Below are 26,668 nucleotides of genomic sequence, written 5' to 3'. Positions count from 1 at the left end.
TGTAATTATTTGTATCTAAAGCGTCACCTTTACCTTTGTAGAAGTTGATTATGGTGCTGCTACACCAGTCGTTGGGTATGACTCTTTCGTGTATCACCTGGTTCGTAATACTGGTGACTAGGCTATAGCTGACACTGCCAGATATTTTGAGCATCAATTATATATATATATATATATATATCCCTTAGTTGCTTGAATTCATAACCCCTAACTCTTTTGGAATTATATATATATATATATATATATTCACACACACGCATATATATATATATATATAATTCCAAGAGAGTTATATATATACATATATATATAAGCAAATTAATAATTAATATTTTTCAGAAGCTGGTTATATACTTACCTTGTATTTTTTCTATAATTTCTGTTGTAGAAAACACAGTCCTGTCTGCGTGGCAAGAAGCCTGTTTCTTAGCTATATGGTTCTGGGTTTAGCACCATTGTGTAACACCAAATGTCTCCTATAGCACCCCACCCATCTGTGTGTGTGGCTGTGTGTTTGTGCTTGCTCAAAAACCTGAATGGGTGTCATTGCAAAACGTTTTCTCTTTTGAACAAGAGACAAACATTTTTATCTCACCTCCCCCCCCATCTCTCTCTCACTGTATGCACATGCGCACGCGTCTGTGAATGTATACAATTCACCACACACTAAAAAATGCATATATGTATAATCATACACATACTAACATAAACATACATTCACACAAATACAAAGACCTCAACCAAACCAAAACCACTATGAAAAATAATTGAACTTTTAACCATGTCTTTTTGACAGAAATTCCTGTCGCGAAAAAGCTGAGCACTTAATTCTGCCATATGGAAAAGATCCAACTCTTTTACACACACATTTATATTTTGATTTTATCATTTCTGATTTATTTTTTGCTTTCTTTAATACACACACACACACACACACACATAAAATACACTTTATTGAAATAAATACATACAATTCACCATATATACATACAATTCACCATACACTTAAACAACCACATACATACTCTCACATACACACACAAATATTTTATCCAAATATGCCCATATATACACTCCCAAACATTCACATACACACAAGCAAGGCTGACCCTAGCAATTTTGGATGAACGGGTTTATCTTTTGGTATCTTATGTCGCTAAAGTATAGAAAGTATGTTCTTTTTTTTACGGAGCATTTTTATGTAGATTTTTTTAAACTTCAGGGAGACCACCTCATGAAATTTCGCAGTATAGGATGTGGTCTCCTTGAGCACAGGGCCTCCTTGGGCGCAGGGCCTGATTGGGAGCAATCAGTCCAATTGGCTTAAGGCTGGCCCTGGTTGTATAAATACATACTGACAGCAGCCGTAAACGGCCGAAAGTGGCAGTCGAGATATCCCTATACTGTCGGACAGTTTCAGCTTTAACACCGGAGCCTCTTCAGTAGGGTATACATATATATATATATATGTATGTATGTATATGGTTCAAACGTACAGAAAACAAATGTAATGAAAAGAAAAAAAGGCATTGGAGGGGCGGTGCATACCTTCACGATAACATGATTATACACTCATGAATATAAGTAGTCATATTTCTTCTACCAGCTATCTTAGTAATAGTGGTGGTAGAAATTATAGTGGCAATACTGGTAAAGGCAGATGATAGTATTGGTGGTAGCATCATGACATATTTCTTCTACAAGTTTTGCCTTGGTGGTAGTGCTGCCATTGACAGTAATGAGATACTAGATGCTATTCAGTTTCATTGACTTTGGTAGAATACACTGAGATGTACACAGGATATTTTATATTAGTTTTACCAAATACAAGGACAAATCTTTTTCTAATCTACTATTGCAACTCACTAACAACTAGGAATTGGTGTTTTTATATGGTTTATAGTTGTGCACTTCTGACAGTATTTATTCAAAATAATTGGGAATGGTATCTGTGGACTTGACTTCAATGAAAATATACGTTACCAGGCATCGATCATCCAAGCATGGAAGTCTTTTAAACAAGCGAAAACTGAAAATATCAAAACATAGAATTCAATCTAATCAATGAAGCAATATGACCACAAAGCTACTAGAATGTTCTAACAACCCCAGGTCTATCAAGATGCCTAACTAAATATCTTTAGGTTTCTGTAAATTTTGTATGGAGAAACAATTTTGGGAAATAATATTTTGCCATCGTGTTTCCAAGAGTAAAAAAACTTTGTAAAGGATTTATTTTGACTGTTAGAAAATAACAACCAACAAAAATGGTAGATAACTTCAAAATTTTTATTTATAAGATTTTAATTTACAAATAAATATTTTGCTACAAATTTAAGCGAGAGAGAGAGAGAATAAAAGAATACGTATGTCTTATGCTTGTAGCAGTTTGGTCATTGGGTGTTACAGTGTAAAAATTAAGCCTAGATTCGAAACCGAATCTAAGAATTCTCTGTCGTCCAAACCACCACGATCAACAGGCGCGAAAACAGGTGTTGGTTTGTTTACGTTTAGATATGCAAGTATAAGTACCAGGTTATTAAAAAAATAACTAATGGGGTCGATTCGTTCCACTAAAACAGGTAAACATGTATGTGTGTGCAACATCCATCAAGATGCAAACATTAACCGTTATGGTTATATATAATGGGGTATACTGTCGAAATTATCCTTTTCCTAATAAGAAAAATGAGTATCTACACACCCATCCCCACCTGCGAGGTGAGGCGAACGTCTATAAAATTTCAAGTAAGCTAATAGGTAACCAGACCTCCTATAATTTCGAGAGAATTGTCTCCGATTTCTAGTAGGTTATAACTTAAGGAGACAGTTCGTGTAACAGATTATTTCTGCTTCATTTTTGTATTTTGTTTGCAAGATTCTTTATGTAAATTCGTAAAAATTTTGTTGTGTCGAGAGAGAGTTATAATGACTCTACCGAGACCGGATTATTTCTGAATATACAAAATAACGTTTGGGACCTTGAACTTATGTCACCGGTATCATTTAAGCAGGGTGATATTTTCAATGACACCGCCTATATGTTATCTTTGTAAGTTATTTATTTCTATTAGTAATTAACTTTATTACATAGTATTATAATTAATCTGATTATATTATGCAAACACAGTCCCATGATACGTAAGCCCCATCCCCCCCAAAAACCCAACTAAACTACACCAGGGGCTATAGTTAGAGGGATTTCATAACTTATAAGAATTCATTGAGACTTTATAAGGGAGACGTTAATAACTTCAACGCTTCCATCTGAACTGTTTTTTTTAGCAATATAGGTTCATTTACACAGACATACAATGGTGATAAGCCTTTAAATAGTGAAATGTTTACTAAAGAAAGATCATTATATGAAAATATTCCTGAATATTGCTGTGAAATTTGTGGAAAAAATTTCTATTCGGAATATGAGGTTGTCACACATAAAGAAACACACAATAGAAAATCTCCCTTCCACTGTGAAGTCTGTGGAAAATGTTTTGTTTATAACGGTCAATTAACAAGGCATAAAAGAGTACACACTGGGGAAAAACCCTATCGTTGTGAATTATGTGGAAAATGTTTTGTCTCTAAGGGTAATTTAAAATCCCACAAAAGAATACACACTGGAGAAAAATTGTTTCATTGTGAAATATGCGGAAAATCTTTTGATTCTAACAGTAATTTAACAAATCACAAAAGAATACATACTGGCGAGAAGCCTTTTGGCTGTGAAATATGCGGGAAATCTTTCTCTGTTAATTCTAATCTTGTAGTTCATAAAAGAATACACACCGGAGAAAAGCCCTATCATTGCAAAGTATGTGGAAAGTCTTTCATCACTAGCAGTTATTTAACGATACACAAACGAATACACAGTGGAGAAAAACCGTTTAAATGTAAAATATGTGGGATTTCTTTTACTGAGAATTCTAAGCTTACAATTCACCTACGTAAACATACTGGAGAAAAACCGTATTGGTGTGAGATATGTGGGAAATCTTTTGTCAATAGCAGTTATTTAACAAATCATAGTAGGGTACATACTGGCGAAAAACCCTATCGCTGTGAAATATGCGGAAAATCTTTCACTCGGAATTGGAATCTTGTTTACCACAAACGTAATCACACTGGAGAAAAACCCTGTCACTGTGAAATATGCGGAAAATCTTTCTCTGATAATTCAAGTCTTGTTATTCACGTACGTAGTCACACTGGGGAAAAACCCTACCATTGTGAAATATGTGGAAAATCATTTATATTAAACAGTGTCTTAAAAATACACAGAAGGATACATATTGGAGATAAACCCTATGACTGCGAAATATGCGGAAAATCATTCATTAATAAGTCAAACCTTGTTATCCACATACGCAGTCACACTGGAGAAAAACCCTCCCGTTGTGAAATTTGTGGTAAATCATTTGTCTCCAACAATGTTTTAAAAACGCACCAAAAAATACACACTGGAGAAAAGCGATTTCACTGTGAAATTTGTGGAAAATCTTTCATTAATAATTCAATCCTTGTTATCCACACACGCAGTCACACTGGAGAAAAACCCTTCCGTTGTGAAATTTGTGGTAAATCATTTGTCTCCAACAATATTTTAAAAACGCACCAAAAAATACACACTGGAGAAAAGCGATTTCACTGTGAAATTTGTGGAAAATCTTTCATTAATAATTCAATCCTTGTTATCCACACACGCAGTCACACTGGAGAAAAACCCTTCCGTTGTGAAATTTGTGAGAAATCATTTGTCTCCAAAGTTATTTTAAAAACGCACCAAAAAATACACACAGGAGAAAAGCGATTTCATATTTAAAAGAAACCCTTTTACTAAAATATTTGGGAAATTTTTATTTGTGAATTATAAGCTTGAAGTTAACAAATGCTGGACAAAATAAAAATTTTATATTGATATGTTTGTTTGTATACACATCTATTAATGTGAAATATATAAGGAACTATTCAGGTACTTTGAATTCTAATTTTGTAATCAACAAATACACACTTTGGAAAAATATGTTCACAGTTATTTGTCGTTAAAGTTTCTTACAGAAACAATCTGACTAGAAAACATAGCTGTGAAACTTTATTGGTTTGAAATTTGAGGAAAATTGTTTTTATAAAGCCATATTGTTAAACAGTAAATATATAAGAGCAACATACTTTTGAGATGATTCTATAGCAAGTAAAAAGAAGAAATTCAGAAATTAATGTAAAATTTTATCACTTCAATTTGTAGCAAAATATTTATTTGTAAATTAAAATCTTATAAATAAAAATCTTGAAGTTATCTACCATTTTTGTTGGTTGTTATTTTCTAACAGTCAAAATAAATCCTTTACAAAGTTTTTTTTACTCTTGGAAACACGATGGCAAAATATTATTTCCCAAAATTGTGTCTCCATACAAAATTTACAGAAACCTAAAAATATTTAGTTAGGCATCTTGATAGACCTGGGGTTGTTAGAACATTCTAGCAGCTTTGTGGTCATATTGCTTCATTGATTAGATTGAATTCTACAGTTATTCTATGTTTTGATATTTTCAGTTTTTGCTTGTTTAAAAGACTTCCATGCTTGGATGATCAATGCCTGGCAACATGTATATTTTCATTGAAGTCAAGTCCACAGATACCATTCCCAATTATTTTGAATAAATACTGTCAGAAGTGCACAACTATAAACCATATAGAAACACCAATTCCTAGTTGTTAGTGAGTTGCAATAGTAAATTAGAAAAAGATTTGTCCTTGTTGTACTTGGTAAAATTAATATAAAATATCCTGTGTACATCTCAGTGTATTCTACCAAAGTCAATGAAACTGAATAGCATCTAGTATCTCATGAATGTATGATCATGTTATCATGTGTCGTGTGTGCCCATGTTTTATTCAGAAACTACTGAACAAATATCCACATCATTTATCTTTCCACAAGAATATATATATATATATATATATATATACATCTTGATGCAAAACAAAGTAAAGTTTATAAATTTATATTTTAAATTTTCAAATTTCTATAGTAAAATATGACAATATTGTCTTACAGTTATTTCCTTTGCACAGCTCTTCAGAAAAAGAAAGAATGAAACAACATGTGCAAGAGAGATAATGCATTAGAGAACATGAGTAAAAAAGTCAGATAAAATAAATGCAAATGAGTCATATGGAGAGAGGGAGAGGAAAAGTGATCATGTAGATAATGAGAGAGAGGTAGATGTATTATCTATAGTGGTATGTGTCAAAAAGTGACTGTCACAGACCACAATTATTACTTTTAACTCTTGTAACATTGGTTAGATTTCCGAGGATTTCCAAAACTAGTGGAATGCCTGCGAACAGCATAGACAAAATTGAAGCAAAATATCATCATCTTCATCACTGAATTCTCATATATCCATATGAAAGTGATTTGACAAAGATGAATATAGAATAATATATACAACTTTAAAGCAATTTAAAATTCATATATACATTAAAAAGACTGCAGTGTTGTTTGAGCAAGATTTGACTGGTATTTCAAGCAGGCCTAGTTACCATATAATGATCATGGCTAGAATACCGTTGTATGGAACTGCGGTAACCATTAAGTTTAAAGAGAATGAATAGCTTTACAAAAATGAATAGCTTTGCAGGAGAATAGAAGAAAAAATTAGAAAAATGTGGTGGTAGAGACAGGCTGGCAGACCAGAGAATGACAGAGTCAACATCCCTATTTTCATCTATCTATCAAAAACTGCTAGACCTTTTTAACTTATAAACTTTCAAAACTTGAAACTTCTGAACCTTTGAACTTCGAAAATTCGAGAAAAAAAAACTTTCTAGGTTTTCTCAAACGATTATTTCCAAAGACCTCTGCTCTGTTCAATGTTCATATAAATATATTTATACTAATACTTCAGTTTCCTGTCATCTTTTCAGTTTCATTTCCTATTTAAAATTTTTTAAAATTTTTCTTTAAGATAGTTTTAAAAATATTTTTCTTTTTACTCTGTTCGTTTTTCATTCCTATTTTCATCTGTGAGTAACATTGATGAAGAGGAGTTTGAAACTGTTAGAACTGCACATATTTTTAAGATGAAATTTTACAAATGTAAGTTTTTTTGATTACAGTTAATGGACATCTATTTTTTTTTTTTTTTTTCATATCAAGGAAGTAAAGAAATCCATTCAGTAACTTGTTCATGATCATTGCATAGTATAATGGTGTGGAATATCATCCAGAATATCATCCAAAATATTTTTTGGTTTGTATTGTAGCAGGTTAAACATAAAGTCGATATTTTTAAAAAGTTGTGTTAAGATCATGTGTAAGTCATTGAATGGTTAAAAGTACCTTTGTTTCTTACAAAATATATATCTCTATCTATCTATACACACACACACACACACATATATATATATATATATATATATATATTGTTGGCACTCGTCGTTTACGACGTCGAGGGTTCCAGTTGATCCGATCAACGGAACAGCCTGCTCGTGAAATTAACATGCAAGTGGCTGAGCACTCCACAGACACGTGTACCCTTAACGTAGTTCTCGAGGAGATTCAGCGCGACAAGGCTGGCCCTTTGAATTACAGGTACAACAGAAACAGGAAGAAAGAGTGAGAGAAAGTTGTGGCAAAAGAGTACAGCAGGATTCGCCACCATCCCCTGCCGGAGCCTCGTGGAGCTTTATGTGTTTTCGCTCAATAAACACTCAACGCCCGGTCTGGAAATCGATACCGCGAGTCTGCTGCCCTAACCACTGGGCCATTGCACCTCCACTATCTATCTATCTATACACACACACACACATATATATATATATATATCCATATACAAACATACATATAAAAATTGTTAATGTAAAAAGAAATTTTTTAGTTATAAGATGAAATTATGAGATGTAATGAAGTAATACGATCTGAAATCGATGAAAACAATGATAGACAGACGAACTTTTAACTACTTCTCAAAGCATATTTTCTTCTGGTTCGTGAATGATCTCGTAAGTTATTACATGATTTAGTCAGTTATTACAAACACTGTATATAAAAACAAGGAAATATCTTAGTGTGAAAGTGAATGTATGTTCCAAGTTGGTCACAATGTTGCATGTAGGTAGCTGAAATGTTGGATAGGGACAAGCCTTTTCATCAAACTCATGGGTTATGCAACTTGAAATGTCCCCCTTTTAGTTCGTAACAGAAAATCTTAGAATATTCGGCAGAGGTTAAGGATACGCACACCACCCGTTTACGACATAACCCTAAACACTGGGTGTACGTATTCTTTACCTTCGCCAAATATTCTCTACCCCAAGCATTGCAATAGACATTGGATAAACTACCGATCAATAAAAATTAATCAAAGTAAATTACTATAGTATCTGGGGGGGGGGGGCGTTTCTTTTTGCGAGGAAATATACAAATGGAAGAGTAGAATTATAAGCCCTCCCTTCCATCCACCCATTTTCATGAGTTTCATCTTATACCATCACAAATGTTTGGGTGGAGGTAAAAAACACTTTCGGAGTTTATTTTTATTTTTATTTTTTTCCAACAGAAATCCACTTTTTCGAGCGCGGAGATACCGAATCTGCCAAAAAATCGGCTTTTCAAAATTTAGTAAAAATTAATTAATTTTTTTTTGCACACACACAAACACACACGCGCGCACACGACAACAAAACGACATTAAAAAATGTTTTCTTTGTTTGGTAATTCGTATTTAGAAAGTGAATCTGCGGTTTGGGAATTAAAATTTTGGAATGCCGATATTTTTTTTTTTTTTTTGCAAATTCGTAATCTCTGCAGTCGAAAAAGTGGGTTTCTGTAGAACCCCACTCGGTGATCTTTCGGTACGATTACCTAAATATCGGCCTTTTCCGTCAAAAGTGTCTTCGGCGATCTTTACCATAGATCGGCCTTTTCCATAATAGCCGCACAATCTTCACTATAGTGTTAGGATTAGGGTTTTAGTGTCAGGGTTAGGGTTACGGTTACAGTTAGGGACGGAAACCCTAAAACCCAAACCTTAACCGTAAACCTAACCCTAACCCTAACTCTAAACCCTTCAAAATAAATCGCGCTCTCTGTATGTCTGTCGTTGATATGACATCGTTTCCCTGTTTCTCTCCAACACTTTTTTACGGAAAAGGCCGATATTTAGGTAATCGTACCGAAAGATCGCCCCCCTCCTCCACCCCGCAAACACCGAAAGGGGGTGTGGTCCATATCCTTTACCTCCGCCAATGGATACTACTAAAGCAGCGCGGACCCGAACGCGCAGTCGCGCGTCCGCGCTAGCTAGTCTTGAGTGGTCGATCCTAACCCTATCCCTAACCCTGTCCCTAACCCTATCCCTAACCCTAACCCGCGTGTGCAAATGAATACGTGTTTAGGGTTAGGGTTAGGGTTCGGATCGACCACTCACGACTAGCTAGCGCGGACGCGCAACTGCGCGTTCGGGTCCGCGCTGCTTTAGTAGTACCCGCCAATGTTTGAATACAACACTTCGCTGAAAAGTGCTAACACCATTTTAAAGCAATTTTGCGTGAATCAAAATGTAGTTATTTCATGTTACCTATGGTTTAGTCATTTATAAAACTAAGGTCAGCTATAGCTGTTAGAAATAAACTGTTACGTTTACAAATTTAGTGAAAAGTGGAAGTTTCATTGATTGAATGGTAAGAACTGATTTCTAATCGTTAGAGAGTGCTATGTAGTTTCCTGCTGTTATTATTATTGACCCCCGGGACAAACCGGGAAGTAAATTAGATAACATTGTCAAGATTATATTAAAAAAAAAACAAACAAAAAAACGAGAAATTGTGCTGGAGGCGTATAGAGAATAAGAGATAAGTGAATGAAAACTAAGACTGCATTCTAAGAGACAGCAAAAGAAATAAAGGACGACAAGTATTGTTTAAATTTGGGAAACACAATATCGAAATTTTGGAGAAATACAAGAAGAGCCTTCTTTAATCAGCAATTGCTTTTTTTTGGTTGATTGTATAATAATATAACAGCTAGAATCATATAGCTTTCACCGTACTTGCCGATTCCTAATGACTGAATGATGATGTAGGTAAATATTTATATTATTTAAACCATGACACAAAAAAAACATTTAAATTATTTTCATTATCACATGTTCTGGTAGAAAATTAGAGAAAAGCGGCGTAATTTATTTTCGATAGAGACAGTAAAATTTTATTTAGTAAAACACCGAAACAACGAAATATACATGGTTTTTGTATATTCACAGTTACAACAATGTATGTAATAATGCACATTATTCCCTAGAGTTTCATTTGCGTTTTAGTAGCTATGATCATCCAATTTTTCTCCAGTTTATAGTCATCAAATTAAATTTTACATACTATTTTTTCACCTCCTGCACGAGACAAAAATAAACAGAAGTATATGGAAGATTTTAATTCAGACTAGATTTGTTGTTTCGTTTACCACACAACTTGTGAAGGTATCAGAATTTTTTTAATTACGAATTGTGCGATGAAATGGACAAAGTTATAAGTTTTTTTTTTGTTAAAGTGTATTCCAAATCTTTCATATAAAATAACAACAATATATATATATATATATATATATATATATATTATATATTGCTGATTGCTGGGGTGAGAACACGTATAAAATGCATGGATTTAAATTGTTTTACTTGTTTCAGTCATTTGACTGCGGCCATGCTGGATCACCGCCTTTAATCGAGCAAATCGACACTAGGACTTATTCTTTGGAAGCTTAGTACTTATTCTATGGGTCACTTTTGCCTAACCGCTAAGTTACGGGCACGTAAACACACCAGCATCGGTTGTCAAGCGATGCTGGGTGGGGGGACAAACACACACACACACATATATATATATACATATACATATATACGACAGGCTTCTTTCAGTTTCCGTCTACCAAATCTATTCACAAGGCTTTGGTCGGCCCGAGGCTATAGTAGAAGACACTTGACCAAAGTGCCACGCAGTGGGACTGAACCCGGAACCATGTGGTTGGTAAGCAAGCTACTTACCACACAGCCACGTATGTTTCAGAATATGGAATATAACAAGAAGGGGTGAAGTTTTAAAACTTATGGATTTTAAAATTCTGTGTTTAGAAAAGGTCCCCCCCCCCCCATTTCAAAGTACATAGTGCTTAACAAATAATGAGAAATTCCTGTGAAAACGAAGAAAATCGAACTTATGTGGGTGAGCTTTTCTGAAACGCCACTAAAAAAATATCTTTTTTAGAAGTGTTTCGGAGCTTTCTCTCCTTCCCCGCCCACCACAACTTTCCCCCCACCCTTAAGATTTATATGTTTAATACATCACTTCTATGCAGTTTACATTCACAATATCTGTCTTCAAAATATCATTTACAAAGGAGTGGCTGTGTATAGGCGTAGGAGTGGCTGTGTGGTAAGTAGCTTGCTTACCAACCACATGGTACCGGGTTCAGTCCCACGGCATGGCACCTTGGGCAAGTGTCTTCTAATATAGCCTCGGGCTGACCAAAGCCTTGTGAGTGGATTTGGTAGACGGAAACTGAAAGAAGCCTGTCGTATATATGTATATGTATATATATATGTGTGTGTGTGTGTTTGTCCCCCCACCCAGCATCGCTTGACAACCGATGCTGGTGTGTTTACGTGCCCGTAACTTAGCGGTTAGGCAAAAGTGACCCATAGAATAAGTACTAGGCTTCCAAAGAATAAGTCCTGGGGTCGATTTGCTCGACTAAAGGTGGTGCTCCAGCATGGCCACAGTCAAATGACTGAAACAAGTAAAAGAGAGGGAACCAAGTTTTGTGGGTGGAATGATCCAAAAGTTCTTCATTAACATTTTTTTAATGTTGTCAGTGTTATTGTAATCTGCACCCTCAGTAAAGTATCTTTACAAAATTTCATTTTAAAAATATGCATTTTCCAGAAAATTTACGAGGGGCACCAAAATGTAGTAATGCCTATCATTTTATCTTTTACTTGTTTCATACTGAAAATCGAGATCGAGCGAGCTTTTGCTCGACGTGTAATTTCCGTCCACGCTGAGCTCGCCTTAGGACACCTGCGTTACCGTTTGACAGACGTGCCGCTCCAGTACACCAATACTTACTTTTTCAAGTTTGATACTTATTCTATTGGTCTCTTAGGTGAACTACTAAGTTATAGGAACATACACCAGTTGTCAAATGGTGGAGGAACAAAGAAACACAAAGACACACATACATATATATTTTTGCAACAGGCTTCCGCACAGTGGAACTGAATGGAAATCACATTGTTGCAAAGTAAAAGCTTAACCCAACAGCTGATTTTCTAAGTTGTCTTCACAGCTTTCCTGCATTAGAGACATTTCCTTATTTTCTGTAGAATACGCTTATAAGTTTGTTACAAAATGTTCACACAATCCAAAAGCTATTACTTAGCATTATAAAAAAGCAGTATCTGTTGTCAGGGGCCTCTTAGCTTAATGGTACAGAGCGCTCAGCTAGATTTTAAGAAGTGTAGGTTTCAGTTCTCTGTGGAGGCTTGCTGGCCACTTTTTACCTCATTTTCTAAACCATCGTCCGAGCCTTCCTGCATTCGAGACATTCTTTTATTTTCTATATATCATCATCATCATCGTTTAACGTCCGCTTTCCATGCTAGCATGGGTTGGACGATTTGACTGAGGACTGGTGAACCAGATGGCTACACCAGGCTCCAATCTGATTTGGCAGAGTTTCTACAGCTGGATGCCCTTCCTAACGCCAACCACTCCGAGAGTGTAGTGGGTGCTTTTACGTGCCACCGGCATGAGGGCCAGTCAGGCGGTACTGGCAATGGCCATGCTCAAAATGGTGTATTTTACGTGACACCTGCACAGGAGCCAGTCCAGTGGCACTGGCAACGATCTCGCTCAAATGACTTTTCACATGCCGTGGGCACAAGTGCCAGGAAGGCTGGTAACGATCACGCTCGAACAGTGGTATATATATATATATATATATATATATATATATATATATATATATATATATATACATATATATAAAGCCTAAAACTTTCATATTTATGTATATACATGCATGTATGTCTTGACATCACATGATGGCTGTAAACAAACCTCACTATCATACAAGCAATGTTGTTTTTTCCAGTCTTCCCTGAAAAACATGTTTGGCTATGAGGAAATATTACCTTACTTGGAAACAGGAGAGTTAGTGACTGGAAGGATATCTGTCTGTAGAAAACCTGCCTCAACAAATTCTGTTTGATCTATGCGAGCATAGAAAAGTGGATGTTAAAACAATAATGATGATAATGAACTGTATCCAATACCTGAGTGTTTTGTGTCTGTCTTCATCTACTTGAAAGAGAGAGACACAAGATAATGAAGTCCTCAATATATAATGCTCATGAGAAGTGATGGTCTTCACCTTGGATTTAACAAAAGCGAAAACACAATGGCAAATGATGTTTCTGGATATGCACAGATAATTATCATTTCTTATTCAGTAGTTTAACTTATATAATATTAAACAATCTGAAGCTAGGGCTATAATTTACAAGTATATGTAGACTTCATACATGGTTGTATGATGTAATTTTTATAATAAATTAAGGAATAGGATTCAATTGGTTAGGTAAAATTATATATCAACAGTTTATCAGTATAGAAATATAGTAAGATTTACACTGTTATCTCTCTATTTTTAAAATATCCTCTGTATCATATTCTGTTTTTATGTTATTATTTCAGAATACCAAATGAAGTTGGCATATTATTATGCAAAGGCTTAAGGAAGATGCTATACCAAACTTATGCAACTTTGTTTATTTAAATTCATGGTAGAATTCCTGTGGAATATTTACTTGAACTGACATTAAAAGCAAAATTTCCCAACTTTTGCTGCCTAGAAAAAGTAATAGATGATTTGAGATTCTAATGAAACTTGAGAAAACTTTACAAAGGAAATCACAGTATCTTCAGATACTGACAAAGATATCAGTTGATGGAAGTAAACCAGTAGAAATATTTGTACTGGTCAAAATATAAAAGTAAAAAGAAGAAAAATATCCTTATATTGTGGTGAAAAAAGAAAAAGTATAGAAAAATGATTTATGAGAGGAACTTAAAAGATTGATTTTTTTTTTTTTTTTTACTGGAGAGATGCCAAAAGAGATAGTGAAAGCATTATACCATTGTGATATCTGTGGTATATCATTCTCTCAGAAAGGTAACTTAGTTACTCACAAACGTGTACATACTGGAGAAAAACCATATTACTGTAATATCTGTGGTAAATCATTCTCACAAAGTCATGCTTTAACTAAACACAAACGTATTCATACAGGAGAGAAGCCATATAACTGTGATATCTGTGGTAAGTCATTCTCTGTAAAATGTAACCTAACTACTCACAAACGGATTCATACAGGAGAGAAGCCATATCACTGTGGTATTTGTGGTAAATCATTCTCTGAAAATGGTGTCTTAACTAAACACAAACGCATTCATACAGGAGAGAAACCATATCGTTGTGATATTTGTGGTGAATCATTTTCTGAAAATGGTGTCTTAACTAAACACAAACGCATTCATACTGGAGAGAAGCCATATCACTGTGATATCTGTGGTAAATCATTCTCACGAAATGATCACTTAACTAGGCACAAATACACTCATACAGGAATTAAGTTATACAACTGTGATATCTGTGGTAAATCTTTCTCTGAAAATGGTGTCTTAACTAAACACAAGCGCATTCATACAGGAGAGAAACCATATCACTGTGATATTTGTGGTCAGTCATTTTCTGAGAGTAGTACTTTAACTATTCACAAACGAATTCATACAGGAGAGAAACCATATCACTGTGATTTCTGTGGTAAATCATTCTCTCATACAGGGAACTTAAACAAACACAAATATGTTCATACAGGTTAAAACCATATAACTATTACAATGAAAGTAAACAAACAAAGTTTGTTCTTTTTTTTTTTAGAAGCGTTGAGCTGTATTAGAACTTATAAATTTAGCTTCATAAATTCAACTTCATGAAGCTAAATTTATAAGTTCTAAAATTGCAGAAGAATTCGTTGCTGGGCAGTTTAGTTTAATGGTAAAACACTTGATGCATAATCACAGAGATGTGAATTCGAGTCTCACGGTTGGCCAGTAACGTATTTTTCTGCAATAAATGGATACGTTATCCTGATCACGCTATTTATAGCATTATCACACGTTTGAGAAATAAATTTATTTCTGCATCTTACATATAACTATTGTGTTAGGTCAGATTCTCTCTCTCAAAAAAAAAAATGCATAAATAAACTACACAGAAATATATCAAATTTTGTTCTATGAAAGAAATATAATTCACAATAAATGCATTCAGATGGGAATGAACATGTAACAGTATAACTACTTTCAGACACTTTTTTTGTTTTTTATATAACAACTATATATTTGTGAGAAAACTTACCACACTGATATTATGAATAAAAATATTCTTTCAGAATACTAATATATATTGCATCTAACATATTTCCAGAAGAGAAATAAAATACTACTTATTTATTTGAGATTGTAGGTAAATTCTTTGAGAAATATATAATGATATAAACATATAACAGTTTATTTATATTCTAGATATTATATATTCTTTCATGTGTCTTATATATGCTATTGTTGACATTTCATTATGTATGTACCCCCACAAACAAATGATTCTGTTGTTCCTAAGATCTATATAATTTTGTTACATAGGCATGGATGTGGAGTTTGCTGGTAACGTGATTTCAGGTTTCATCTCTGTGTGACATCTTTATCAAATGTCTTCTTCCAGTGCTTACAATCTGTCATTGTCTGAGAAAAACATGGATGTCATGTAAGCAATATCTTGTAGCTCTACACTTTCAAAGCCTTGTGACATTAGGAAAGATGTCCAACAACAGAAACCATGTCAAAGCTGACACTGGAACCTGATGCAGCTCTGCAGCTCGTCAGACCCTGTCAAACTATCTTATCCATACCAGCATGAGAAATAGACATCAAATGATGATGATGATGTAGGATTTTAAAAAACCCTTGCTTGAAAAACATGAAAGAATTGACAACAGGAAGTCCATCTAGTTTTAAAATACTGCATCTGTAAAACTCTGTCCAACCTGTGTTGGCATGGAGAAATAAATGAACAAATATTTCCTTTTATTACATGATTCCTTTGTGACATGATGGCAAAGCTAAATGTTAATTTGGAAGTATCAGTGTAACATTTAACTTAATAAAAATGCAAAGTGGTTGGTACAATTTGTGAATCATCATCTTCGTCAATATCCATTTTGGTTAGACATGTCTGTCATACAAGTTATTGCCATGTTTTTTCAAACTTGTGTCTGCTACCCAAAATTGTGACCACATCACTCTGAAATTTAAATAAAGCTGTTTTATCTTGAAATTATTCTTTTCTCATTTTATATGTAGAAGATCTAATTAAAACTTGTACTGATCATAAATAGAATTAAGACTTGCATATTTATCCAAACTGATCTTCAATTGTTTACTTTAAAGCTATATAATTTGTTGATGTTATTTCATATTAATTATTAAATATTAGAGATTGTAAGATAATTTAGTATATAATAAATGATAATAGCAGTAATGTAGTCAATATGTTGACAGTAGTAACCTGGAAGCAATGTAATATAATTAATTCATGATGCAATTAAAATGTGACACATATTGTCTTTATGAGTGAGATATAGTCCTCTCACTTGTCTAGGTGAGTTGAATTCTGAATAAGAACAGACTCAGACTGTAATGACCCATCAAACCTATATTTGTGACAATCTAGCCCCATCATCTCAAAGACAGAGAAACTGTTCATATCAAGGAAGTAATCTTGTACTTCACCCTCTCTAGTTTTGGACAGCATGCAGTTAAAACCTTTCAGAATCACCACAAATAATAGATCTTGCTATCAGATGAGTTTTCCTAGTGACCTAGTGACCAACATAACTAAATCTGCATCTCCAAAACTGACCTTTTTCAGAAACAGGAAATTCTTCAATTCTAATCAGTTATTAATCTTCTATAAAAAGGCTTAAACACATCTTATACTCTTTGAGTAAAATCGAGGATAAACTTACTTATTTTATCTATTATTATACTAATTGAATTTTACACTCAGAGTAGATGAATAGCTTGTGAGAGCTGTACAAGCAATATCAAAAAGTGCAGTCAGTAAGGTGAGAGTAATGTACATAGTGATGAATTCAACATGAAGGTAGGGATACATCAGAGGTCAATCGTCACTTCACTTCCAAGCCATAACAGAAGGGTTTGAGACTTGCTACTCTTGAGAATTCATGTATATGTGACCTAGTTCTTATAGTTGAATCAATAGCAAACTTGGAAAAGAAATTCCTAGCTTGAAAACAAACCAAAGCTACTCCCAGCCCTACTATTGGGGCTCGAAGAAGAAATAACGATATTAGAGGCCTCAAAAATCCACCAGCTGAACTGGAAGGGGCAAGGCCTCGTGGTCATCATCTAAGCGGCGCCACAGACCCTAGAAAAGATCGTGGAAATATATACCTCGGAGAAGAAAGCACCTTACGGGTAATGGTGGAGGGGAGAAGACCCCGGTGCTTCGAATGTGGACAGAAAGGCCACATTTGGGCAAACTGTCCTACCCGTAAGGTCGACTTTGCCTTTCATCCTTTCGGGGTCGATTAAACAAGTACCAGTTACGCACTGGAGTCGATGTAATCGACTTAATCCCTTTGTCTGTCCTTGTTTGTCCCCTCTATGTTTATCCCTTTGTGGGCAATAAGGACATAAATATCACCCAGAGGCACCCGCTCTGGATGAAGGAATTAGAGTTTAAGTTCTCATATATCTGAGCACTATTCCGTGGATATCTATATCACACTTGCTTCGAGTTCTCCAAAATACTGTATCTTTGTACATGTTTACTTTCCCCTCGCTTTTGCTGCTACGTAAATAATAGCATCCTGACGGTGTCATTTGTTTGTAGTTCACTACGAAAGGATGGCCGGACTCGTTGTTTGTTTAAATATTTTTCTTTCTTTTTTTTGTATTCCTAAAAAATTAAAATTCTGATAAAAAATAATTATGGTGATCCTTCGTTTTGACTCGCAAATGACCTACGTAATGCACTTATTTCAGCGGGCGAAGTTAAGAGTCTTTAATTCATGTTTGGTACTCAAACTTATAGCACTGATGTCATCCACTAGAGTGGGGTATTAGTTTCAACTTCACCGCCTACCTAGTCTGTTGTAATTAGTTTTGCTAACGAAATATCATGTGTAATAGTTATCTCAGGTTACGGTATATAAGTGTTCTTTAAACAGTTGTATTTCGCTATACAACCACACCATTCCGTGCGCTTTTCCTTTCCCCATAATAGCTAGGGATATCAGCGACCAGATCAACTTTTAAAAGAATGCAGGACAGCCCTTAATGTCTGTGGATACATGTAGTATCCTGCATGTTTCAGAATTAGTGTTACATCATTTGCATTATTATATATTTCAATTAGCCATGAAATACCTGATAGTTTAAACACTGTGTACTTTTCTACGCTTTGTTCTTTCATTTGGACTACACACGCACGTATATGTACAGAACTGAAAACGTCTACAGTGTCTCGTGAACTGGACCCATTCTGCAAGACGCATTTTAATAGTAAGTAAAAAATATACCTGTTATATATAAACAGTATTCTATCATATCAAGAAAGCGAACCGTAATAGATTACCAGGACATTTCTCGGCTTTTAAGAATTCTCTGAGAATTAATATGGGAGATGTTAATAACTTGAACACTTCTAACACAATTGTTTTTACCAATACAAATACAGTTAAACAGACATACAGCAATGAAAAATCTTTACGAAGTAAAACCTTTTCTGTGCAAAGATCATCACACAGAAATGTTCCAGAATTTTGCTGTGAGATTTGTAAGAAAACATATCCTTCAAAACATGAAGCCTTCAAACACAAAGAAACACACAAGGAAAACCCCTATCATTGTGAAATGTGTGGGAAATATTTTGTTTCACGGACGAAATTAACAAAACACAGAAGGATTCACACTAGGGAAAAACTTTTCCTTTGTAAAATTTGTGGGAAATCTTTCATGAAGAATTCGAATCTTGTTGTTCACATACGTAGTCATACTGGAGAAAAACCCTTTAGCTGTGAAATATGCGGGAAATCTTTCGTGGACAATTGTTATTTAAAAAAACACAAAACATTACACACAGGAGAAAAACCGAATCGCTGTGAGATATGTGGCAAATCTTTCATTAGTAGTTCGAATCTTGTTATCCACAAACGTAGTCACACTGGAGAAAAACCTTACTGTTGTAAAATATGTGGAAAATCTTTTGCCTCTAATTGTCACTTAAACAGACACAAACGCTTACATTCTGGTGAAAAACCATACTGCTGTGATATTTGTGGGAAGTCTTTTGTCTCAAATGGTAATTTAAGCAGACATTCAAGGATACACACGGGGGAAAAACCTTATCGTTGTGTAATATGTGGAAAATCATTTACCACTCACAGTCTTTTAAAAACGCATGCAATGACACACACTGGTAATAAGCCTTATAATTGTGAAATTTGTGGAAAATCATTCGTTAGAAATTCTGATCTTGTGGTTCACAAACGTAGACACACTGGAGAAAAACCATTTCATTGTAAAATATGTAGCAAATCTTTCATATCCAACAGTGAATTAAACAGGCACAAAAGAATACATACTGGAGTAAAGCCGTTTCAATGTCAAGTATGTGGCAAATCATTCTTTAGTAATTCAAAACTTGTTTACCACAATCGAAGTCACACTGGTGAAAAGCCCTATCGTTGTGAAATATGTGGAAAGCCTTTTGTTTCTAACTCTAGTTTGACAATACATAGAAGAATACACACTGGAGAGAAGTTGTTTCACTGTGAAACGTGTGGAAAATCATTTGTCTCCAATGGTGATTTAACAAAACACAAAAGAACGCACACTGGAGAGAAGCTGTTTCGCTGTGAGATTTGCGGGAAATCTTTTACCCAGAGTTCTAGCTTTGTTATTCACAGAAGAATACACACCGGAGAAGAACCTTATCATTGTGTAACGTGTGGGAAATCGTTTATCAGCAGCAGTATCTTAAAGACACACAAGCAAACACACTCAGGAAGGAAGCCTTTCAACAGAAAAAAGTGAAAGAATCATTCTGTTGCAAATTTAAACTCATAGTCCACAACTGGTACACACTGAAGAACATTTGGCATGGAGAAATGATTCCCTTAAAGTTCTCAACTACATACACACACATATATATATATATGTAATAATAATATTAGGGACAAAATCCAAAATTACAGGTAAAAACTCAATTAAAATCAATTTATAAAAAATTAAAATTAAATCGAGCTTTATAGATTAAAATATATAGTTTTAGGGAAAATAACCAAGTTTCAAGAACTCATCGATGAGTTCTTGAAACTTGGTTATTTTTTCTCTCTCTCTCTCTCTCTCTCTCTTTCTCTCTCTCTCTCTCTCTATATATATGATCAGTACATGTGTGGTAGGGTGGAGTGAAAATAAAAAATTGTGGAAATTAAAAATGCCTGAGGGCTAAAATGTTGCTATATTTCATTACTAGAAAAATGCTAAATTTTCGCTGAAATCAATGAAGGGCATTTCCTCCCTCGTGCCCCCCTAAACTCCAAAAATGGGGATTTTTGTAATTTTTTACAATTGCGAAGTTTGAGGGAGTAAATGTCCTTGACTGATCTAAGATAAAATTCAGCATTTTTCTACTAATCAAATATAGCAACATTTTAGCCCTTAGGTATTTTCAATATAGCAAGATTTTAGGTCTCGGACATTTTCAATTTCCACAATTTGCTATTTTCACTCCACCCCAGATTTCATAATCTATATACCCACACTCACATACATGTGTGTTAGGGTGGAGTGAAAATAAAAAATTGTGGAAATTGAAAATGCCTAAGAGCTAAAATGTTGCTATAGTTGATTAATAGAAAAATGCTAAATTTTCACTTTGATCAGTGAAAGACATTAACTCCCTCAACCTCTTCAAACACTGCTATTGTAAAAAAATTTTCAAAACTTCCCCATTTTCAGAGTTTAGGGGGCTTGAGGGAGTAAGTGCCCTTGATTGATTTCAATGAAAATTTAGTATCTTTCTCATAATCAAATATAGCAGCATTTTAGCCCTCAGGCATTTTCAATTTCCACATTTTAAAAATTTTCACTCCACCCTTCTGTGTGGTAAGACATTTGTTTCCCAACTACATGACTAGGTTTAGTTTCACTGCATGGCACCAGGAGCAAGTGTCTTCTACATTGGCCTTGTGAGTAGATTTGGTAGGCTGAGGCTGAAAGAACCCTGTCGTGTGTATGTGTATATATAATATATATGTGTGTGTTTGTCTTCTCCCCACACACACTGCTTTATCAAAACTGAAATGTTTTTCTGTTATTGATGTTTTACCCCAGATTAAAAAAATTCTCTCTCAAACATTACTAGCAAACTTTGTCAGAACCACCTTTCCTTCTTTAACACTTTGTTTTGATATCAATCCATGTTAAATAATTTTGGAAATAAATTCCTATTTTCAAGTTGTATCTTAACTTTGTTAAATGTCTTTGAAGATCCTGTTGAGAGATGTGAGTTTGTGTACATAAATACACACGTATAGACACAGAGAATATCGCTGTCACATTCATATATATGTACATGCATAATGTTATATATACAGAGAAAGATGGAATCAGAATCGTCGTCATCATTTAACGATGATTTGACAAGAACAGATGGGCCAGAGAGCTCCGCCAGATTCTAAGTCTACTTTGGCATAGTTTCTACAGCTCTGCACACTTCATAATGCCAACCACTTAATAGAGCACACTGGGTACTTTTTATGTGGCACCTGCACATGTGAGTACTCGTAAGGTAAGACCCCTCAACTGAGTGGGTACTGGAGGAATAGAGATTCATATTTTTTGTTGTTAATAAAAGTTTTGTGAAATATATGTGCATCTGTGCGTGCACACACACACACACACACACACACACACACACATACAGAGGGAGAGAAGGGAAGTTACAAACTGAACCAGAAGTTATGTTACAGACAGACAGATTCCGGTTTTGCTTAGTATAAATTAGGGAAAGGACATATGGCTCCCTTTTCAAGCACAGAGAACAAAGAACAAAAGGGTTACCCAAGACAAGAAAGGAAGGTTGGCAATCCTACAAGTCATACATACATACAAAACACCTACAGGTGGGGGAGGTGGGGCTTAGCTTTATGCAAGGAGATGATGGGGTTAAAATATAGTGGTTGTGGTGGTGAATCAGCAGTTTCTTGTAGAGTATCTGCTTATATAATTTACAAAACCCTAAAGATAGTAAGTCCTGTATCTTGATACCCCTTAGGCTGTTGTATACGCCTATGTTTTAAAAACAGTAATCATATTGCTTCATTGATAGTGTAGGTGGCTGTTTTGGTATTTTCAATCTTTTTGCTGGTTTATGAAGACATCCATACTTGAATAATGATTTTTTGGCAACACACTTTCTTGACTTTAAGATCAAGTCTTCTAGTTCTATTACCAATATTTTGAATAAATATTATCTGGAATCCAATATTACAAGCAAGCAAATGGTGTGTGAAACCAGGGGGTTTCAAACTTTTTGACTTCCGGACCCCTTTATATTTCAGGCTTTACCTTATAAACACTTATGAAATTTATACATAAATATTTGCTTAAAATAACATATAGTTTTACATTTATTTATTTAACAGTATTTAACAAACAGGTTTATTGTCAATTAAAAGATTTCGATTAAAAAACATATATAAAATCAAATTGCCCATAAAAAGTATTTGCTGTCCACGGACCCCTGTCTTGTCCTTGCGGACCACAGTTTGAAAACCCCTGTGTGAGACTATTATCTTTTGAGAGAAGAATGTTCCACAATGTTCTGCTTGTATTATGGCACTGAAATAGAAATAGGTCTTTGGAGTTAACTGATACTTTATCACAGCCACCACAAGATATAACTGGTTGAAATATATGTTGGAAGGTGTGTTTACCTGTCTGTGTTGGCAATCTAGCTCTTGCTGTTATTTTATTAAATATGGAAATGTTGGCTAAAATAAGAATGTCTTAAGTTAGACAGAAATATAGTATTAATTCCAGGATGAGAACTACTAATTTTTCTGGCGTCTTCTATCTGCAAAATTACAAAGGATATTATCAAAATCGATTTTTCCTGGCAGTATGCATTCTTAATAAATCAACAAATCTGATTTAAGACATGGATGAGAAAACCTGTCAAGCCAAGTGAAATTGTAATCATGGCTGATGCTGGTGTCCCATAACTGGTACATAAAAAGCACCATATAAGCACTGAGCCTCACAGAGGCAATGTGATTGATGTCAGTGTCATGCAACCGGCACATGCTGGACCAGGTGATGCAAGCTATGGAGGGAGTTATAGTCCAATTAATTAGGAACATAATTAGACTAGATGAAATACAGTTTGGCTTTGTGCCAGTGAGAAGTACTATCAATGCTATATACATTGTCAGGTAACTGCAAGAGAAATATTTAGCTAAGAATAAGGCCATTGTACTTGGCATTGGTTGATCTGGAGAAAGTCTTTGACAGAGTGTCTCACTCTGTGATATGGTGGTCTCTGGGAAAGCTAGGGGTGGACAAATGTCTTGTGAAAGCAGTACAGGCCATGCACAATAGTGCTGTTAGTAAAGTAAGAGTTAACCATAAGTACAGTGATGAATTTAGTGTACAGGTAGATGTTCACCAAGTCTCAGTCCCCTCCTATTCATCGTCATCCTCCACGCCACAACAGAGCAATTTAAGACTGGAAACCCTTGGGAACTAGTGTTTGCTGATGACCTTGCTTCATATCAGAATCTGTAACAGAACTACAAAACAAATTTTGGGTGTGGAAACAAAACATGGAATCAAAGGGCCTTAAAGTTAACTTAGCACCTACCAAGGTCCCAGTAAACAAGAAATCAGACAGGACCCACTCCAGGTAAATGGCTCTACTCAATATGTAGGAAAGGTGTCGGTAGGAATTCCATTTGGTGTACCCAATGCAGGCTATGGACACAAAGAGGTGCAGTGGAATAGTAGGAAGGTTAACGGAGAAAGTGGTGTTTGTATATGGGAGATGTACAGGAGCCATAAAGTCTACAGACACACAGGAAATTGATTTCCTTAAATGCCCTGGAGGCTGTTTAGAAGTAGAGGGATAATTTCTGCTACTGAGGTGACCTAATTAGCAATGTCCGTCGAGCCAAGGCATTATACAAAGTGACGGTAAATAAACATTTGCTTAAAACTTCGATCGCTGTTCTTCTTTCATCTTGCACACTGGCAGCCAACACCTTAACAACCATTACATACATACATACATACACAGACACACACACACACACACATACATATATATAAGATTGACCAGTGACCGGTCTATATCATCATCATCATCATCATCATCATCATCGTTTAACGTCCGCTTTCCATGCTAGCATGGGTTGGACGATTTGACTGAGGACTGGTGAAACCGGATGGCAACACCAGGCTCCAGTCTGATTTGGCAGAGTTTCTACAGCTGGATGCCCTTCCTAACGCCAACCACTCAGAGAGTGTAGTGGGTGCTTTTACGTGTCACCCGCACGAAAACGGCCACGCTCGAAATGGTGTCTTTTATGTGCCACCCGCACAAGCCAGTCCAGGGGCACTGGCAACGATCTCGCTCGAAAATCCTACAGGAGCCAGTCAGGCGGTACTGGCAACGGCCACGCTCAAAATGGTGCATCTCATGTGCCAACCGCACAAGAACCAGTCCAGGGGCACTGGCAACGATCTTACTTGGCTTGCCGGGTCTTCTCACGCACAGCCCATTTCCAAAGGTCTCGGTCCGTAGTCATCGCCTTGGTGAGGCCCAATGTACGAAGGTCTTGCCTCACCACCTCAGCCCAGGTCTTCCTGGGCCTACCTCTTCCACGGGTTCCCTCAACTGTTAGGGTGTGGCACTTTTTCACGCAGCTATCCTCCTCCATTCTCACCACATGTCCATACCAGCGCAATCGTCTCTCTTGCACGCCACAACTGATGCTTCTAATGTTCAGCTTTTCTCTCAAGATACTTACACTCTGACGGGTATTCACATTGACATTACACATCCAACGGAGCATACTGGCTTCATTCCTTGCGAGCTTACGTATGTCCTCAGCAGTTACAGCCCATGTTTCACTGCCATGTAGCATGGTTGTTCGTACGCATGCGTCATACAGTCTGCCTTTTACTCTGAGTGAGAGTCCCTTTGTCGCCAGCAGGGGTAAGAGCTCTCTAAACTTTGCCCAGGCTATTCTTATTCTAGCAGCTACACTTTCAGCGCACCCACCCCCACTACTAACTTGGTCGCCCAGATAGCGGAAGCTATCGACTACCTCTAGTTTTTCACCCTGGAATGAGATAGAAGTTGTTTCCTGTTTGTTTGCAGTCTTTATTGCACCTGAACATCTGCCACAAACAAAAACTAACTTGCTAGTTAACCTGCCTTTGATGTTGCTGCACCTCATGTGTCCATAGCTTGCACTGGGTACATCTTATAGAGTTACTACCTACTCCTTTTCTACATACTGAGCAGGGCCATCTACCTGAAGGGGTTTGTGTTTTATCTACCTTCCTACTTATTAGGATTTTGGTTTTAGCTAGGTTGACTCTAAGGCCCTTCAATTCTAGACCTTGCTTCCACACCTGAAACTTCTCCTCTAGTTCTGATAGTGACTCCGCAATTAGGGCAAGGTCATCAGCATAGAGGAGCTCCCAGGGGCAACCTGTCTTGAACTCCTCTGTGATTGCCTGGAGGACTATGGTAAATAATAGGGGGCTGAGGACGGAACCTTGGTGGACCCCTACCTCTACCCGGAATTCATTGCTGTACTCATTTCCAACCCTCACCTTACTGGCAGCATCTCTGTACATGGCTCGCACAGCTCTCACTAACCATTCTTCTATCCCAAGTTTCCTCATTGACCACCAGATAAGGGATCGGATGTATATGTATGTGTATATATATATATATATATATATATATATGCACATTTGAAGAGGCCAGGATGATGCAAGCAGGGCTCAAGAGACATTTAAGGAAAAAGGTGAAGACTGAGAAGGTGAATGACAAGGACCTTTTTGTGTGCACAGTCTGTGACAGACCATGTCTGTCCTTGGCTGGCCTCAAATCTCACCTGCGAACCCATGGAAAACAAACCTCATCCAGCTATTCTGATTATATGTCTGTGCACACGTTTGAATGTGGTGTGTGCCAGAGGGTTTGCAAATCCAATGGGGGTCTTAAAAGACATGTTAGGATCCACAATGAACAGAACTTACTTGCAGGTATTGGTAGTGCAAATCAGAGGTGCAATCTGTGTGGGTGTCTTTTCAAAACTGTCTGGTTTAAAAAGCCACATCAGACGCCATGAAAGGGCTAAGGTGTAGGTGCAGGAGGTGGTCAAACTCTGTTTAAGGAGTAGACAACCACCATATATATATATATACACGATAAGCTTC

The 26,668-nt window shown here is 35.9% G+C and overlaps 2 protein-coding genes across 2 annotated transcripts; both read left to right on the top strand.

Moving 5' to 3' along the window:
- Nucleotides 1-2,330: 2,330 nt before the first annotated feature.
- On the top strand, nucleotides 2,331-5,301 carry LOC149133995 (uncharacterized). Its single transcript, XM_089357200.1, has one exon. The coding sequence runs from the start codon at nucleotides 3,341-3,343 to the stop codon at nucleotides 4,820-4,822; it is 1,482 nt and encodes a 493-aa protein (XP_089213326.1). The 5' UTR covers nucleotides 2,331-3,340; the 3' UTR covers nucleotides 4,823-5,301.
- A 4,153-nt stretch (nucleotides 5,302-9,454) lies between these two features.
- LOC106869647 (uncharacterized) lies at nucleotides 9,455-21,676 on the top strand. Its single transcript, XM_089357203.1, is given in 3 exon segments — nucleotides 9,455-10,085; nucleotides 13,760-14,971; nucleotides 19,043-21,676. Coding segments are annotated over 2 exon segments (2,004 nt in total). The 5' UTR covers nucleotides 9,455-10,085; nucleotides 13,760-14,170; the 3' UTR covers nucleotides 20,246-21,676.
- Nucleotides 21,677-26,668: the final 4,992 nt, after the last annotated feature.

Source organism: Octopus bimaculoides, chromosome 9, assembly GCF_046866305.1.
Source record: "Octopus bimaculoides isolate indiv1 chromosome 9, ASM4686630v1, whole genome shotgun sequence".
Lineage (NCBI taxonomy): Eukaryota > Metazoa > Mollusca > Cephalopoda > Octopoda > Octopodidae > Octopus > Octopus bimaculoides.
Note: the sequence above shows the minus strand (reverse complement) of the source record. Positions and strands in the feature narration are given on the sequence as shown.